This window comes from Gobio gobio, assembly GCF_949357685.1.
Source record: "Gobio gobio genome assembly, chromosome: 18".
In the NCBI taxonomy this organism is placed as follows: Eukaryota; Metazoa; Chordata; class Actinopteri; order Cypriniformes; family Gobionidae; genus Gobio; species Gobio gobio.
Genome location: NC_137111.1, coordinates 42,571,189 through 42,590,934, shown reverse-complemented (window position 1 = coordinate 42,590,934; position 19,746 = coordinate 42,571,189). Strand labels below are relative to the sequence as shown.

General features: G+C 37.4%; 1 protein-coding gene across 1 annotated transcript in view; it reads left to right on the top strand.

Annotated features, from left to right (window-relative positions):
- The window catches only part of mdga1 (MAM domain containing glycosylphosphatidylinositol anchor 1), a gene marked incomplete at both ends in the record, with an annotated part of 286,007 nt that overhangs the window by 219,094 nt on the left and 47,167 nt on the right, over positions 1-19,746 (top strand). The window contains 3 exons of the mRNA XM_079843317.1: positions 15,209-15,383; positions 17,760-17,783; positions 18,677-18,829. Coding sequence (XP_079699443.1) covers positions 15,209-15,383; positions 17,760-17,783; positions 18,677-18,829 — 352 coding nt within the window. The remainder of the gene's footprint in view (positions 1-15,208; positions 15,384-17,759; positions 17,784-18,676; positions 18,830-19,746) is intronic.

Below are 19,746 nucleotides of genomic sequence, written 5' to 3'. Positions count from 1 at the left end.
GGAAGGAGGCAGGAATCAAAGCGAACGGGGAGGGGGAGATTAGCCACTTGTCTTTGTGTGCGTGAATAGCTAATCTTCCCCTCTTTAAAACCTTACCTTAAGTAAGAGTCTACAGGGACCAATGAATTAACATCCTGACTGCAGCAAGCATGCATTAACTTTTATGAGTGTGTGTGTGTGTGTGGTGGTGGAGCGGGAGACAGATTATAGATGAGTTTCTCAGTAGACTCAGTTGAGTGTATGTGCATATTTGATCATAGTAGAATAACAATGAATGTCTGTGTGTGAATAGTTTTAAATAGTTCATTCTGTGTGTGTGTGTGTATACGGTCAAGATGCGTTTGCAGGTTTGTCTGTGTATGAATTTGTCCAAGGTGTGAATGCGCTGTGCTGCTTTGCAGTGGTAATGTTGATAAATGTTTTATAGATGTTGCTCTGAGAAATGTAGACAAGAAAGGAGATAGAGAGAGAGAGAGAGAGAGAGAGAGAGAGAGAGGGAGGGGGGTTAATGAGCTGAAGAAAGCAGTGCCATTGTTTCTCACAGAGAACGAGAGCATTCAATATAGAGGGTTTTGGTCTCTAACTTTCTCAACATCTCTCTGTGCTCATCTAGTATTTGATAAATTATAAGATATATGCTTGAAAAGAAAGTTAACAGTCTAACAAGCAAATACAGATATAGAGATATACAGTATGCAGTTTGATTGATCATAAGTAATTTGACTGATAGTACAGGTAAGATACTGAATGCAGGACAATGTGCTGTAAATTAACTCAAAGATATTAATAACTTTTAGTTTACCTAACATGCTTTTTTATTAGTTCGTTTTTAAAATAATTTTTTTGAGCTTTATGTCTTCATTAATATAAAAATAATTATAATATTTTTTTAATATATAATAACAATAATTAAATAATAATAATAATAACAGAATACAGTTAGATTATTTAAATAATTTAATCTTAAATTATTTTTATTTTATTTTTAAATAAAACTATAAATATTTTATAGCCTTTTTTGCCTTTATGCCTTTATTCATATAAAAATAATAACAAATTATAAAATCTAGTAATTATTTTTAATTATAATTAATATCATCATCATTATTATTATTAATCATAATAATAACAATACAAATAATTAATAATAATAACATAATACAGTTAGATTATTTAAATAATTTAATCTTTTTGATTTTAGCCATATCTAAATAATGAAAATATTTATACAAAATATTACAAATAATAAAAAAATAACGATTAATGTTTATGTCTTTAAGTTTACATGCTTTTTTATTAGTTTATTTTTAAAATGATTTAATTTTTGAGCTTTATGCCTTTATTCATATAAAAAAAATCATAAAATGGAACAATTATTTTTAAATAAAAATATTATTATTATTATTAATAATTATAACATAATAATAGTTTGATTATTTAAATAATTTTTCTTAAATTTTATAAATCTAAATAATGAAAATATTTATACAAAATAAATGATAATTATTTTTAAATAAAACTATACATTTTAATGCCTTTATTAGAAATATCATATTTTTCTATTATTTATAAAAAATAATGTTTTTTGTATTTTTGTCAGATTTGTATTTCCTTTTCGCTTCTCTTGCTTCCTCTGAGAAAACGGCTCTGCTAAATGTACAATGTACTCTCTCTCTTTCTTTCTTTACTTAAACATTTCTCTTCAGCACTTTCATATAACAGGTGCACAGAGCGTTTTCATTTCCTCTGAACTTTCCAAAAGAAGAACGTTCACTCGTCTCTGAAATGAGTGCTGTGTTTTCAGAGACCGCAGGAAACGCCAAGCCTCATTTCTAAAGCTGCGGCGCTTGTTTACCGGTGTGGAAAACAGAGTCCCTCTAGAATAAACTTGCGCTGACAGAGTACGATGAGGAACATTCATTACAGATTATTATTTTGAGCTCATTTTTCGCAGTTCTTTTTTTTCCCATCGAACTGATGTTAAAAAGCTAAACTCCGCATTTAGACATTGTTCTAAATTTGCTGACAAACGACAAACCTAGTTTCATCTTTTAAACACACTCTGTGCCATATGTTACACAGCCACCGGAGACTCAAACAGCTGTCTGCATCCGAACCCGTGCACCAGTGACAGACCTCAGATCAGCGTGGTGAACCACCTCAGGAGAGAGAGAGCGAGAGAGAGTGTGTGCTTGAATGCATTTACACATCTTTATTGAGTAGTACCTGCAGGGGGAATCCTGCGGCCAGAGAAGTGTGGATCACAGGCCTCTGCTCACACCTCGCACACCTGTGATATTACGAGAGGGTGAGATCTTACAGATGTGTGTGTGTGTTTAGTACATAAAGCCCTACGCGATGCGATGTAACCCTTAAAGCTGATTGATTCGGCTAGTTCTTCATCCGTTAATGATTCAGTATGTACCAAATTCCTGAAGCCAAGCGATCAAGACCCAGACCTAGAGTTAAAGGGCACCTATTATGCAAAATTCACTTTTACATGGTGTTTGAACATAAATGTGTGTTGACAGTGTGTGTACACGACCACCCTATAATAGTAAAAATCCACCCACTCCTTTTTTAAATCCCCATAAATCATAAGCAGTGTCTCAGAACAAGCCATTTGCAGGTTCCTGGCAAAGTGACGTCACATTTCACAGGCCCCGCCCACGAGTGTTGAAGGACACTGTCATATTAGCAAAGACCCCACACCCTCAGAGAGCTGTACACAGTCCGCCATGTTTATCTCCTCGCCAGAGCATTTAACAGCAGCATTCAAGTAGAAATGTGTTCTTGATAAAGCTACTAAAGTTATTCAGTCAAGAGCAGAGAGCGATTTTCTGTTTATCTTTTGTTGTTTGATTCATATTAACAGCCGATATAGCAGTAGGTACTGTATGTTACACTGCTTTCACTTTAGTACACCGATGTAATATACACACGGGATTTCTGTACTGCTGCATACGTGCACAGACATGTGTTTTCATGTGAACTTTGTGCGTTTCTGACATAACCTTGTGTGTTGACAGTTTAATCGCAATAACACATGAAAGAGAACTAGTCTAGTTTAATAGCCTACTCACGGAAGCACCGATATCCAGCTCTCTGTGTGCATGCGTCGGGTGTGTGTGCTCAAGTTGAGAGCGTAGACTGTAAGGTTGTTAAAATTGATAGCTTTCAATTATACAGTAATGCTGAATGCCTGTAATTAAAGGCTAAAATTGAGGGGAAAAAATCAATTTCATAGAGACATCAGTAGCAGTATCGGTGTTGTGATACTGGCCTTCTTTCATAAAAAAAACAAATATTTAAAATATAGGCAACACTTTATGTTGTTTCAACATTAATTTGGAGATTAAATGTGAAATTATTACAATATAAAAACCGTATAAACAGTAAATTCACACATGGACCAGACATTTTTTTTTATGATATAACATGAATTCTGTGTAGCCAGAATAGTTCCTACCAATAATTATTTCACTTAAAGGTTAACTAAACCCTAAAACAACTTTTTTTAGTTAATGATCTGCAAGACTGGGGCTTTATTAGTGCTGTTCATTGATTCGAGTAAATGTTTTGACATTTGGGTATAAAGTAGGGCTGAACGATTCATTGCATTTGCGATAATATCGCGATATGGTTAAATTGCGATTTCCTAACCGCAAAGGCTGCGATTTACAGTCTGGTCACGTGACACGCGAGAGTAAAGTCTGCAGAAGAAGCATCAACTTGGCACGTTACACATATCATATGCCTGGCCCAAAAGAAAAAAACTGTGTTTAATCTATCTAATATTGTGTTGTTCATACTATAGGCTACAATAGAGGTGGGAGAAAATGTTCTTTCTCCAGTGATTCTGAGCTTAGATTTTAACTGCAGGTGCGCAGTGGCGCTGCATGTGTTTTAGAAACACCCGTATTCTGATTCCTTCCACTATCTCTCTCTCTCTCTCTCTCTCTCTCTCTCTCTCTCTGTCACGCTTACAGTGTGTGTTCTCGCCCGCCGGTATTTTCCCTACAAATGCTCAACGAAGGCTTCATTTATGTCGTTTAGAGTGCAGTGTGCGTACATATTAAAAATAAGAAACTCACTGACAGAAGGCTTTCCGTATCAAATGCTCGCGCCACGCTTTGTGAAGAGTGCTCGCGCACGTGTCTGTGTGCGTCTCAAAATGCTTTTATGACACAAAATTAAAGTAAACACCGTCAGTAATGTCTTAATGAATTAAACAGACACGACAAACCACATCTTATATTTCAAAAGAGATCTGTGCATTAGTATGAGTGCAGATCTCCCGCTGTCTATGATGTCATCATTAATAATCAAGCAACAGTAAAGCTGAGCGAGAGAAAAATCACTCATAGTTCTTAAATACTGAAAGCACGCTTTGATCATTGCTTATAATATGTTTCCTAATATTGTCCCTCTTGGTTTCACTTTATTTTGATGGTCCCTTTAACACATTCTGTTGACTATAAATAACATTGCACCTACATGTCTACTAATTCTCATTAGAGTGTTAGTAGAGTATAAGTAGACTGGTAGGGTTAGGGTTAGAATAAGTTGACATGTTCTTGCAAAGTTACTTATAGTCAGTAGAATGTCTGTTGGAGGACCATCACAATAAAGAGTTAGCAGACATTAAGCAGACAGTCTACTGATAATCTAATGAGAGTTAGTTGACATGTAGTTGCAAATTTACTTATAGTCAACATAATGTTCAAAAGGGACCATCAAAATAAAGTGTTACCTTCCTCTTTATGATTTACTAGCTTTTATGTTTTGCAGCTATATTAGTTTATATATTTAAAATTATTAACATGCAACTGTTTTAATTAAAATGTTATAATGTGTAGTTATTTATTTTAAAAAGCACTTATAATTACATATAATAAAAAAGATTTTAAGTTTTTAATAAATTAATAAGATTAATTATTAAGGAAAAAGTTCAGGAACTGTTTTGGAATCGGATTACTCCAAAATCGGAATCGGATTGTGAGGTGCCAAAAGATTTCCACCATTACAATACAATGATGTATTGTTGAATAATACAGAAGATAAAGAGTTTAAAAAATAATCGCATATTAAATCGCAATATTGGTTAAAAAAATCGCAATTAGATTTTTTTCCAAAATCGTTCAGCCCTAGTATAAAGTGTTTTAATTCTACAATATATGGTGTAAAAACATCTGAGTGCTGCCCTCTTAAGGTTGAACGCTGGCTACTGCAGTTGAATTTTCCTATTGGATGTTGTTTGCCATCGTGACGTATGTTGGCTCTTCTACCACGCCCCTGGCACGAGCTCACCACACCCTAAGAAATGTTTTCCCGCATTGATCACATGAGAACGGCTTCACTCCAGCTGTCAATCAATCCGTCACTGCGGGTCTCAGGTGCACGCCACCACTCAGCCCCGCCCTCGGTTCCCCCCCCTCTGTCTCCGCTTTTCCAGCATTTTTCAAATATTGCCAGTGGGTGGAGTTATGCTCTGATCAGGCGTTGAGTTACCCTTTAAAAAACATGTTTGAACAACTGATGTGTTTGACAAATGCATATTGGTTAGAAAACCAGTTCCCTTCATAAAGATTATAAAATCAGTTAAATAAATATATTAATTACATTTTTGAAATGAGCTTCACCCTCCTGCCACAATATGAATACAAGCACACACACATCTGTCTTTATCTTTCAAATGCATTTCAAATATCAAATGTTTGCTCTTCAGACAGATTTATCTGTCTCCTGTGGCGTCTTTAGAGGGAGATTACAGTTGATAGGAGAGAATGAGAGACGGGATGAGGTTTATATTTACCCAACGTGCCTCCACAGGCTTGCTGCGGGTCAAAATGTGACAAACCAAATGATGTCTGACCTTTCACCCCATGACGTGCAGATAGACTAGCTCGTTATGATCAGGTCTTTCTCAATGTAATGATACTGTTATTGTTGCTACATGTGTGTTTCTTATTTATAGTAGTAGTAGTAAATTTATGAGGGATAAATAATGATATACAGTGGGGAGAACAAGTATTTGATACACACAGGTTTTCCTAATTTCAAAGCATGTAGAGGTCTGTAATTTTTAGGTACAATTCAACTGTGAGAGACGGAATCTAAAACAAAAATCCAGAAAATCACATTGTATGATTTTTAAATAAGTAATTTGCATTTTATTGCATGACATAAGTATTTGATCACCTACCAACCAGTAAGAATTCCGGCTTTCACAGACCTGTTAGTTTTTCTTTAAGAAGCCCTCCAGTTCTCCACTCATTACCTGTATTAACTGCACCTGTTTGAACTCGTTACCTGTATAAAAGACACCTGTCCACACACTCCAACCTCTCCACAACGGCCCAGAGAGCTGTGTAAGGAGATCAGGGATAAAATTGTAGACCTGCACAAGGCTGGGATGGGCTACAGGACAATAGGCAAGCAGCTTGGTGAGAAGGCCACAACTGTTGCGCAATTATTAGAAAATGGAAGAAGTTCAAGATGACGGTCAATCTCCCTTGGTCTGGGGCACCATGCAAGATCTCACCTCGTGGGACATCAATGATCATGAGGAAGGTGAGGGATCAGCCCAGAACTACACGGCAGGACCTGGTCAATGACCTGAAGAGAGCTGGGACCATAGTCTCACAGAAAACCATTAGTAACACACTACGCCGTCATGGATTAAAATCCTGCAGCGCACGCAAGGTCCCCCTGCTCAAGCCAGCGCATGTCCAGGCCCGTCTGAAGTTTGCCAATGACCATCTGGATGATCCTGAGGAGGAATGGGAGAAGGTCATGTGGTCTGAAGAGACAAAAATAGAGCTTTTTGGTCTAAACTCCACTCGCCGTGTTTGGAGAAAGAAGAAGGATGAGTACAACCTCAAGAACACCATCCCAACCGTGAAGCATGGAGGTGGAAACATCATTCTTTGGGGATGCTTTTCTGCAAAGGGGACAGGACGACTGCACCGTATTGAGGGGAGGATGGATGTGGCCATGTATCACGAGATCTTGGCCAACAACCTCCTTCCCTCAGTAAGAGCATTGAAGATGGGTCGTGGCTGGGTCTTCCAGCATGACAACGACCCGAAACACACAGCCAGGGCAACTAAGGAGTGGCTCTGTAAGAAGCATCTCAAGGTCCTGGAGTGGCCTAGCCAGTCTCCAGACCTGAACCCAATAGAAAATCTTTGGAGGGAGCTGAAAGTCTGTATAGCCCAGCGACAGCCCCGAAACCTGAAGGATCTGGAAAAGGTCTGTATGGAGGAGTGGGCCAAAATACCTGCTGCAGTGTGTGCAAACCTGGTCAAGAACGACAGGAAACGTATGACCTCTGTAATTGCAAACAAAGGTTTCTGTACCAAATATTAAGTTCTGCTTTTCTGATGTATTAAATACTTATGTCATGCAATAAAATGCAAATTAATTACTTAAAAATCATACATTGTGATTTTCTGGATTTTTGTTTTAGATTCCGTCACTCACAGTTGAAGAGTACCGATGATAAAAATTACAGACTTCTACATGCTTAGGCAAACCTGCAAAATCGGCAGTGTATCAAATACTTGTTCTCCCCACTGTATATATATATATATATATAAAGTTGCAGTAGCCCCTGGACTCTTGTAATAGATGTGTGACTGATGTCGATGACAGGAAGTACTGATGCATTACCTGGCGTATGGGAACGAACAGAGAAGAACAAATAACCGAATGAAAAAAGACATTCGGAGGTGAAAGATTGTGGGAGGTATAAAACACAGGGGTGTGTGTGCAGGTTTAGCTATACATGTGAGGGCTAAATGTCCTCACTAATATTGTGAAATATCATAACCTTGAAGACATTTGACATTTTAGACTAAAAAATTAATTGTGGCCACTATTTACTAAAACGAAAGAACAAATTCTTAATTTGTGACCATGATATATTTTTGTCCGCATGTCATGTGCAGGGCTCCGTAATTGACAGCGTCTAATCGCCTTAATCTTGTTCTTTCTCTTCTCTGATTTCTTTCATCATTCCAGGGTTAATTTCATTGACAAGTAATTTGTCACTTTCATCAATGTTTTTTCATTGATAAAAATAAGTTGAAAACTAAATAAAACTCTGGGTTCTCCCCCCGGACAGCACGGCAAATGCACATTTAAATTTACTCTCCATAAATTATATGCAAGTGTGAACTTGTGAATAGCTTTACGGATTAATCTCCATTTCATTACAAATAAATATGTTTGCTTGAAAGAATGAAGTTGTAATAAAGAATGAATATATAATTAATTGCAATTAGGGAATATGGTCGGTGCGCCATGCACTGCACCATGGCGGATTGCTATTTATAAGGCGGGATTTGCAAGCTGAACGCTTCTCCAGAGAAGAATCCTTTTATTTTTAATATTTGAAAATGTTTGTGTGCTGCTGTGTGTGAAATAAGCAGAGTGTACGCGCGTTGTGGACCCGCCTATAGACGCATATTATTAACACGCCCTTTAAATAACACAAAAAACACTGACTTTAGACCAGGTTTTTGTTGGTCAATGGCGCAGTCTTTTTCAGTTCCTCAAAATAGCAAAGCGCCAACAATGCGCCTGAACACACCTTGTTTTCAGACCAGCACACCCAACAGATGGGCGCAAGTGCATTTGCTATTTAAACAACGTGGCGCTGGACATGAAAATGATAACTACGTCGGGCTGAAACTAGCAAAAAATGATTAAGTCGCACCTGGCGTCACATTGCGCTGGGTGTATGATTGGGCCCTATGTCTAAGGGTGTGTTCAGACTTGGCATGTTTGGTTCGATTAAAACAAACCCTGGTGCGATTGCTCTGTTAATGTGGTTGATTTGAATCAACCACAAAGACATGTAACCTTACAAAAACAGGAAGGCCTAAAAAGGACCGAATGCTCCAGCATACCTGTTTTTTCTCTTCATAGTCGTGATGTTGCCCATCACAGTTCGGTAAAGGCATCAGAACCACGTCTCCCCACAGAAGATCTTGTTTTGTGTGTGTGACGGAGGGATTCCTGCAGCTGTTTTGACTCCTTTACACATTTTATAAGCTCTTCACGAGTTCTCAGCTGGTCAGAATACCATCATATGCCCTTAGCCCAGCACACAGCATTGTTTTGCATGTCCGGTAAGTGCTATCACGAAATCAGGTTGTGAACATATCCCTATGCCTTTATGTTTGGTGTTGAAATGCCAATGTGAATGCTTAGCAGACCAAGACTAAAGGTTTTTTTTTTTTTGGTGCAGACTAAATGAAACAAGCGAACTGAACTGCAAGTGTGAACACACCCTAAAACCAAAAAACCAATCAAAATGAACGCTGCATCATTCCAAGTTTATTTCCTATGTGGCCTCATCATGTGGCCGAAATGTTCAAGCTTTAGTTTGATTGTATTATTATTAATAGTCACCTCCTTTTTTTACAAAACAAATCATTGGTAAATATGGTAGCCATTTAATTGAAGTTAGCTGAGATAAAAAAACGTTTAATTCCTTTTGATTCGAACATAATTCGAAGAAATGCTCACTGAGTGTTACTGTAAGTTAGTAAATAGTCATTTTCAAGTTGGATTGAAATGTGGATTGATGCAAACGTGATTGGAGGATGTTGTTTAATCAACAGGATAATCAGCCTCCTGTCATATTACTTTTTTCCTGTATTTTTGCATTATACATGATTTAATATCAATTATTCTCTCATCTTGTATGAAGCACTGCCACTAGGGATGCTCATTTCGGTTAATTTTCCTGACCAACAACTGCCGCTCATTATCTGAACAATAACCGTTAACTGATAAGATTATAATATTGAATTGCCATTAAATACACATTTTCACTTAATTAATTAACTAATTAAGATGACAAAACAAAAATACACTGAATCCATTTGAAGCTTTGAAGAACCGGAATAGTTTTTTTTTCTTCGTCAAATAAAAATAGCTCAATCCACACCTTTGTATGTTTTTTTTTTTTTTTTTTTTTTTTTTTTTTTTTTTTTAAGTAACATGTCTTCGTGATGTGGGGTTAGTCTGGAGCGCAGCCTGTTGACAGTTAGACCTGCGGCAGAAAACACCCTCTCAGATGGCACTGATGCCCCAGGAATACAGAGATAACGCCTCGCCAGAGTGGCCAGCCTCAGGAAGCGCCTTTCATTTGCTTTCCACCATCTAGAGCTTGTACTACTGCTGTATTTTAATACAGCATAGAATATTTTGCAAGAAACTTGCGTAGAAATGGTCCCACACAGTAGGCCTACTTCTTTTCCATTGCTTCATATTTTTCTAAATATGTCTGTGTAGGCCACGTGTGCTTGCACGTGTCGACGCGCCCTGTGAGTTAACAAATATAGCATATTTTTCTTTAACCAATGCAGCAAAAAAAAGTCTACCTAAAAATAATCAAATACCTTTTAAACCGTTTAACTGATAGTATTAATCAGTCAAAATTCTAACTTTCGGTTAACGGTTAAATGGTCAATATGAGCATCCCTAACTGCCACCCTTCCTCCTTGGAGAAAACGCCCCTGGTGTGTGTGTGTGTGTGTGTGGTAATTTAGATGAAGGGAGATACACAGAAAAAATCCTGTTAACAGAGAAGAGCAGCCAAGCAGAGACAATTTATCTGTGACTTTTACAAGGTGCACGTTTGCGTGTGTGTGTGCGTGTGTTAGATACGGCTGTTAAGTCTTGGCATGCATTGTGTAGGCTCAAGTGGGTTTAGTGTTCGACGTGGCAGCACACCACTCCATGTTGCCGTGGTGAATGCCCCAGTAACAGGTTTACGGTGGCACTTAATTAGACAGATAACAAATGTGTTTGACCTCACTAGCCAGGTTAACATCACAGCTATGCTTCTACTTCCTACCTGGAAAAGGGGGGAACAAAGGATGAATAAGAAGCTTCACACGCACTTATTCATGTGTGTCGTGTTTGGAGGGAATGCTGGCGGGTTTACCTCCTGCCTGGGTCTCCATGCGGTGCTGAAGATAATTTCTCATTCCATTGTGCACTGTTTCCATGGGGCCGCTGCCACGTTTCCCATAATTCCACATGGAAAAAGCCTTGGCTGGCGCAGTGCCGTCGGCCCTGTGATTACCACACGTCCTCTGGGAGTGAGAGCTGACCTGGAACAGCTCAATGCACATTTATTTCATCTAATAAGATACAGCTAATAGATTTTAAACGGATCTGCAAACTGTTTGATTGAATAGGAGAAAACATAACTCAATAAGCCAACTCCTGCCTAATGCTTAAAAATGATATTTTCAGATATATTTTTTAAAAGACTGTTCTAATATACAAAAATGACCAAAATATATTGCTGATTTAGATTTTGAAATCGATTCACTTTTATATTAAGCACATTTTATTTACATTTTATTTTATTTTCATCATATTTTTTGACCATACAGTCATTGTCAAACATTTACTTACACCTTCCAGAATCTGCTAAATTTGAATTAGTTTAACAAAATAAGAGGGATCATACAAAATGCATGTTATTATTTATTTAGTACCATCCATCTTTTCACACTGAGGACAACTGAGGGACTCATACGCAACTATTACAGAAGCGGCACGCATTCACTGACGCTCCAGAAGGAAACACGATGCATTAAGAGCGATGCATGAATATTTTGTTTAAAGATCCTATTTTTTCACTTAATACTGCCCTACAGAATCTACAGAAAATATTTACATTTTTCCCACAAGACAAAATAAGTACAATTTACCCTGATCTTCAAATTCAAAATGTTTTCACCCCCCGGCCCTTAATGGATTGTGTTTCCTTCTGGAGCATCAGTGAATGTTTGAACCTTTTGTTATAGTTGCGTTTGAGTCCCTCAGTTGTCCTCCGTGTGAAACGATGGATCTCAAAATCATACAGTCACTGCTGAAAAGGGATCAAATGTGCAAAAGATGCTGGAAAACTGAAGAATTTGCAGGACCTGAAGGATTTTTATGAAGAACATTGGGCAGTTTAACTGCTCAGGACAAACAAGAGACTCAAGAACAATCATCACAAAACACAAAAACAGCCGTGGATCATCCAGGGAATGACTCACTGTATTGAAAATCAAGGGTATGTACATTTTTGAACTGGGGCATTTTTATAAATTCAACTTTTAGTTTGTCTTGTGGACTATATGTAAACATCTTTAATGTAAAATATCTTATTCAGGCCGGTAAATAAAAAATAACATGCATTTTGTCAAAATAATTAACATTTTGCAGATTCTGCAAGGTGTATGTAAACTTTTGAGCACAACTGTATTTAAGGTTAAACTCGAAAAATATATGTCATTTACAACATATTTTAGCATATATTTGAATATATAATTGGCCAGGAAAAAGTGTTTTCTTTTTTTTTTCTGCTGTGTGGGTTGTTATACTGCGTTAACTAACCTGAGTATATAGGGTAGATGGTTACCTTTACCATTACCTTTGTGCTATTAAACTGATTGTATTATTATTTATTCAGCTATAAACATGTTGACTGTTCTACTAGCTTTCTGAGCATTCTCTTCAATCTGTTGTCACTATGGTAATATTTAAGCTTATGATCGCTATAACATTCCTTCTGAAAATGATGAGAATGCAATGCTTTATTTAGATTGAAATCGAGCTTGCATTAGTCCAAGAGTTTGCACTGCATTAACTGCTAGGGCCCTATTTTAATGCATAAGTGCATGGTCTAAAGCGCATGGGTGAAGAACGGGAAAAATGGTCAGCGCGGCCGGCAATGGGTTGTCCCTAGTCTCTTAATGAGTCATTGGTGTGTTTTGGGTGTAACATGCAAGAAACCAATCAGAGTCTCATCTCCCATTCCCTTTAAAAGACAGATGCGCTTGCACCATGGAGGATTCGATATTTGGCAGAATTTGCGTGCGGAAAGGCTGAACGCTTCTCCAGAGAGGAATCCTTTTATTTTTAATATTTAAAAATGTTTGTGTGCTGCTGCGCATCCCTGTGTGTGTAATAAGCAGAGTGTACGCGCATTGTGGACCCACCTATAGGCGCATACTATTAACACGCCCTTTAAAGAACACAACAAATACTGCGCTATTGACTTTAGACCAGGTTTTTGTTGGTCAATGGCACAGTCGTTTTTCAGTTGCCTCAAAGTAGCAAAATGTGCCAACAATGCGCCTGAACACACCTGGTTTTCAGACCAGCACGCCCATGGGCAAACAGATGGTTGCGCGAGTGTTTTGCTAAAATTTCTTTAGAAATGTCTCAAACCCAGCAGCATTCAGAGGCGTTGATGTCCCATGGGAAAGCCAGAGTACCTCAAAGTAGAGAATGACAAGTTGATCTGTTTCAGCAAGTGTTCTTAGTCAGCACTGCTGTTGTGCCTGAGGAAAGACTGCTAAAGCTTCTTACAGCATGGTGGCTGGATACCAGCTGACCTTGCACTCAGCAAATCATTGCACTGAGGGCCTTTCTGTGGTTTTGTGGAGGTTAGAGATATACAACACTGTATGTGACATAACAAGTTTTCAGCGTACATTTTCTGTCTGCTTCTGAAATGAGCGAGTGTCTGTGTCCATGCAGTCATTGGAGCTTCTTTTATCTTCCTCTTCTCCTCCACTTTTACTGCTTTTTCATTAAATAGTTACCATCCAGCTCTACTTATGAGACATGTGACTATATGTATTTCACTATTGTTGGGTGATTCTGTTAAAAAACAGCTGAGGGATAATAATAGTGCTACATTTGACGACAGTGTTGTATCATCCATAAATTTCAAAGCTTAATGATTTTTTTTAAGTGATTTTAAATGCAACTTTTTTCAAACGAGGAATTACTTATTCATGTTATTCATGAGTTACCCCACAGATGGAAAAACAAAAGTCATCAACACATAAAACAACAATTTTTTCAAAAATGTGGAACTATAAAAAAAATCTTTAATAATGTACTAATATGTGTGTGTATATATATGCATAAGTTTGGGGTCAGTAAGATTTTAGTAATTCAGCAATGATACATTAAATTCAAAAGTGACAGAAAAAGACGTTTATAATGTTCTGGAATTAATTCTTTTTCAAATAAGTATTGAATTTCATTGAGTTCAGAGAATTAAAAAAAAATGTCACACTTTCTTGCGCAGCAAATCAGCATATTCAGCATAGATTTCTGAAGGATCATGTGACTCTGAAGGCTGGCAGAATGGTGCTAAAATAAATAGCAGAAAATTGCTTTTAAGGGCCCTATTTTAACGATCTAAGCACATGGAGCGCATGGTGCAAGGGCATATACGAATCCACTTTTGCTAGTTTAATGACAGGAAAAAAGGACGGCGCGCCCGTTTTACTCAAGTGATGTTTGAATGGAGGACTTTCTACTTTTACTGGAGTCATTTTTTATTTAGGTATATATACTTTTACTCGAGTATAACTTTTGAGTACTTTTACCACCCCTGACCATGGCGGATTCGCTATTTACATGGCGGAATATAGACACCCTCAACCTGATGCGTCAGTTTTAATACATGTGTGTATTGGCACAATTGGTACAATAATTAGCCAATTTCATTCGTCATTACTGCAAATAGGTAATTCTGATACATACAATGACTATCCATTATGACATGTAGGCATTTTTATTTTTATTTTTATATTTATTTACACAATAATAATGTTTTACATTTTAGTCCTTTAATTGTTCTTATTTAAAAAAAATTGTGTGCTGCTGTGCTTCCCTGTGTGTGTAATAAGCAAGTGCGTTGTGCACCCGCCTATAGGCGAATACTACTAATGGCCTTTAAATAACACAAAAAATACATATTCAGGCCAGCACGGCCATGGGCGAACAGATGTGCGTGAGTGCATTTGCTATTTGAACAACATGGTACTGGAAGTGGAAATGATAACTGCGTCGGGCTGAAACTAGCAAAAAACACTTGCACTGTGATTGACACCGCATTGCGCCTGGTGTATGATAGGGCCCTAAATATGTTTGAAAAATATGGGTATTTAAAATTGTTATATTTCACACGCACAAAAAAAAGACAGTTTTACTGTCTTCAAATAATTGCTGCCATGGTGAGCATAAGTGATTTCTTTCAAAGGCATTTAAAAAGTCTTACCGACCCTGCAAATTTTGAACTGTAGTGTATGATTTTATATGTTAAAAAAGGTATATTATTTATTTAATAACCGTTGAATATTCTTAAGCCCCTTTTCTCTCTTTGCAGAACCGACAGATGGTTTTGTCCAAGCAGATCACCACTAAAGAGCCAGTGAAAGGTGTGCTGATGTCCTACACGCTGACGGACTTGCGTATTCCTCTGTCGTATGAGGTCAGCCTCACTCCCATAACTAACTACGGCACCGGAAACACAGTCACGCGCACCATCCAGTACTCAGAGCGTAAGTCACCTGACAGTTATGCAAGTCATTTTGTAATTGCATCATTTTGTATGCAAGATATCACTTATCAGTTGTTGAATGTGTATAGCTCCTCGCATCTATTTATTTTGATCTTGATGTTTAATGTATTTCATACTCACTAGAAGTTTCATATTATGAAAGTTCTTATTTTAGATTCAGGTTGGAAATATAACAATTTTGTTAAATTTTTAATATATATTTTTTATGTGGGCAAGCACAAAGCATAGCTGGGAATCCGAGCCAGCATTGTTAAATTCCTCATGATTCCCATCAACAGAGGTCATGCATTTCAAATGAGAGGTTTCGCTTTCGGGATTATGTTAAATTGAGATGTCAAAAGTATGGCAGCCATCGTGTGTTGAGTTTGCTGATGGCTAGAGAACAGCAGCCGTTTCAGTGCGAGAGCTGAGTCTGAATCTCAGAAACGGCTGATAGAATCTAATCCCATTGGATAGTCTTTCAATCTTCAAGTCCCAATCTCAGCACTTGCTCTCACCAGACCAAAAAATGGCCAACCTCCAGAATAACTGGACTGCTGGAAGACATCAAACCCTTCTTTTGTGACACTCACACACACACACACACACACACACACACACACACACACACACACACACACACACACACACACAAATCCTTTAATTTGATTGACCAAGTATACGCTGTGTATGGTGTTCTTTTTTAATTTCTTTTTTAATTATTTGTATTATAATTTGTTAAATTGGGTTATATATAACATATGGTTGGTTAAATAATTAAATAAATGTAAATTGATTAATTAAATATATGTAGATAAATGTTAGTTACTGCTACTATTATTAATACATAAAAATGTTTTTATTGATGCGTTTGATCATTTATAGATATTTTATATTATTCAAATGTTTGGTAGGCTATATGCAACTATTTATTTATTGCTATTACTTTTAAATAAAAATATATTTTATTAATATTATTTTTATTTTATATTATAATGTTTGGTAAAACATATCCAAATGTTATTAAGTGATTTATTGTTAATTATGCTATTTAATACTACAGGACATATTGCTACTTTGGTCTCTATAATGGAAAGTATCGTGTTCATTAAGTGTAGAAAAAATGCCTTAACTATTTATTTATTTTTTTTACAAATTTTATAGCTTGCATTAAATATTTTAAATCTCATTTCTGGTCATTTAAAAATAGTAAAATAATAATTTGGTTAAACTAATTGGGGGTGGGGGGGTTTGGGGGAATGGCATATATATATTTTGACATCATCTCATAATTTGGCTGCAGGTTTATTAGGCTGCTGTCACTTTAAGACCTGACACACGGACCCATTATACTGTTACACATGCGTTTTCTTTCCCAACCGTTTACATTCATTTAAAACATGCTGACTGTGTTTACGTGAATACTCGCCAAGACTGGCATTTTGTATCCTATTTTTCCTATTTTCTGGCGGGTCGTTTTTTCCCACGCTGTCTGCGGATGTGACGTCACCACCGCTGCGAGAGCGAGCAGAAAATAAGAGCAGTTCTGTTTTTTGGCCACAGGTGTCAGTCGCGAGTTTAAATTTCAGAAAAACGCATATAGCCCCTTGCTAGCCTTGGTCTTTAATTAACATTAACATTCATTTGTGTGCAGCCTACATTACATTAACTGGCCTATAAATAGTGTTGCGCGCCGCCTTATCAAACCCGCCACCGCAATGATCAACCTCTCCCCCATTTTGCTTGGAAACGAATGTGGTCGGAACCAAAGTTTACAGCACTGCGCTCTCTGAAATCCTCTCAAGCGGAGCACTTCTACATTCTGATTGGTTGCCGCCGAACCGCATCATAGCTCATTACCATAAAGTTGACCTGATTTCAACTCTCCTCGACGTCCAAATCGTGCAAGAAGCGCCACACCGTTCTCGCCGTCTGGCCACTTTGACGCTCTCGCCACACACAGTTACACGCAATCCCATGCTGCAATTCAAACCCTGCAACACCAGCAATATTCATCCAGAGCAAATGAAACGAGTGAGTGAGGGGAGGCGTGTTTGTGTGTCAACTCGCGAGATCATGAGAGGACGAGAAAGTGCAGCTTGTACCATGTGTCTATTCTGCGGAAAATCACTATTGAAAGCGTTATTTCAGTATCGATACGTATGCCTTTTAAAAAGACTACAGCTGAAAAATGTATAGCCTATATATTATATATAAAATTCAACCCGCCAAAGTGGCTAGTAGGAGTGACTGCATTAGGCGCCGCTGCTGAAAGTCACCCGCATTTGCCGAGTTGGTGGGTGTTAATGTCAAGCCCTGTATGTATACATTAATTTTAATCTTAAATCTTTTAATCTTAATGTCTTTTCTCTTGCAGCCTACACTTATCCAAGACCTTCAGGTAAGACAGTTTTTCACTTTTTCTTTCCATGATGCTTTTGTGCGTTGTCTTTCTCTCTCCTCTAAACCGTCCTCCCATCTCGCGCTTGCCCTGCCTTTCAGTTCTTCCCAATTAAATTCAACATAGTTCTCCTGGCAGCATAAGCGCAGAGCTTTGCCAAAGAGGTACAAAGAAAAAAAAAACATAAATTAAAACAGACTGGAATTCAGCAGAGTAAATTGAGGAGCTGGATGCTTGTGAGAATGGTGATTTCAAACCACAACACGGAAATCCTGCATTCTTCTTCATTCATTCGCTCTGTCTTCTCTCACACATGGAAAATGAGTTAATCAGCCTGTGTGAATGGAGACGTTCTGGGTGACTAACTACAGTATTCTGTATTCTGTGTTCGTTAAAAGAGGGTAATCGCTGTGAACGTGGCAATATGCTGAGAGTACTTCAGAACTCCCGAGGAACCTGTCGAGAGGCCTCCTTATATTAAAACCTACAGACCTTTTCTTTAGATTTGCTCATCAGCATTAGACAAGGAACATACTTAAGTACGCGAACACAGGTGCGAATGCTTAACAGATTAAGTCGATTCTTGTGCTACTATGGCAGAAATGTCAGCTTCAGATTCTGATGTATGTTGCTCTTAAATTCCCATATGAATTTCCATTTGTAATGCTTTAAATGGGACAGTATTTGACCTGAATGAGAAAAAGTATACATTTTGCGCTAATGGCCGCTATAGCGCCCCTTGAATCGATAATTATAAATTGTGCTTTGACATATTTCAATATTCAGTATCACATTCTTGCATTTATGAGCTTTCAACTTTAATCATTACATGCAGTTAGTGCCACTGAACTAGCAAGGTGAACCTCAATTCCGTCTCATGTTTTTGTGTTTAGATCATGTGTGTGGGTTTGAGGATATTAGGATATGTGGGTTCACTCAAGACCGCAGCGATGTGTTTGACTGGACCAGACAGAACCATCTCACCCAGAATCCCAAGCGGTCGGTTAATACAGGGCCTGATACAGACAGGAGTGGGACGAAAGAAGGTAAAAACACACACAAATACATCCTCATCCACCAACACGCTTTAAAAGTGGACATCCTTTTTTCTAATCACTTTTACAGTAATTATGAATGCAGAAATCTGACTAGAAACATTTTCTATTAAATTCAAATGTATTTTAATAGCGCTTTTTCAAACTAAATATCTTTCTAAAGCACCTTTACAGAATTTTTCTTGTGGAAACTCCATAGGAAGAAACATCTGCAAAACCACACCTGTGTTTCTTGCAATTCTTTTATTAATTTAATTTAATTTAAAGGACAACTCCGGTGACAAGTTGAGCCACGAACGCTGTGCTAAGCTGCGATAATTCCTATCGACCAGCTCACTTAGCACAGCGTTCGTGGCTCGACTTGTCGAGACTGTTTTCCAAGATGGCTCCTGTCTGTGTACGCTTAATATTCTGTCTTTATAAAGTATCTTCTTATTAAACTGTTTGTCCACTTACAAAGTTGTCAATGCTTCGGTTTGCATGTAGGGACCCTCATTATGCTACCGTGTTAGTGCGAGGCTATTTTGAGCCTTGTTAGTAGTATAAACTAGCGATTTAATTTTACTTACTCTGTGCCCCATTCACTCGCGTTATAAGCTAATCTGCTTTTAGAGATAAAACTCTTTACATTCGATTTTCATGAAAACGCATCCCAGAGAACGATCTACTCGGTAGCCATGTGTTAATTACCCCTAAGTTCATTTTTCACCTGAGTTTTCCTTTAATTTATTATTTTATATTTTATTTCATTATTTTATTATTTTATTTTATTTTTTATATTTAATTAATTTAATTATTTTATTTATTTATTTTAATTTATTTTAATTTATTTTTTTATTTTATTATTTTATAAGCACCTTTACAGATGCAGTGGGAACTCCATAGAAAGACTGTATTCTTGTAGCTTG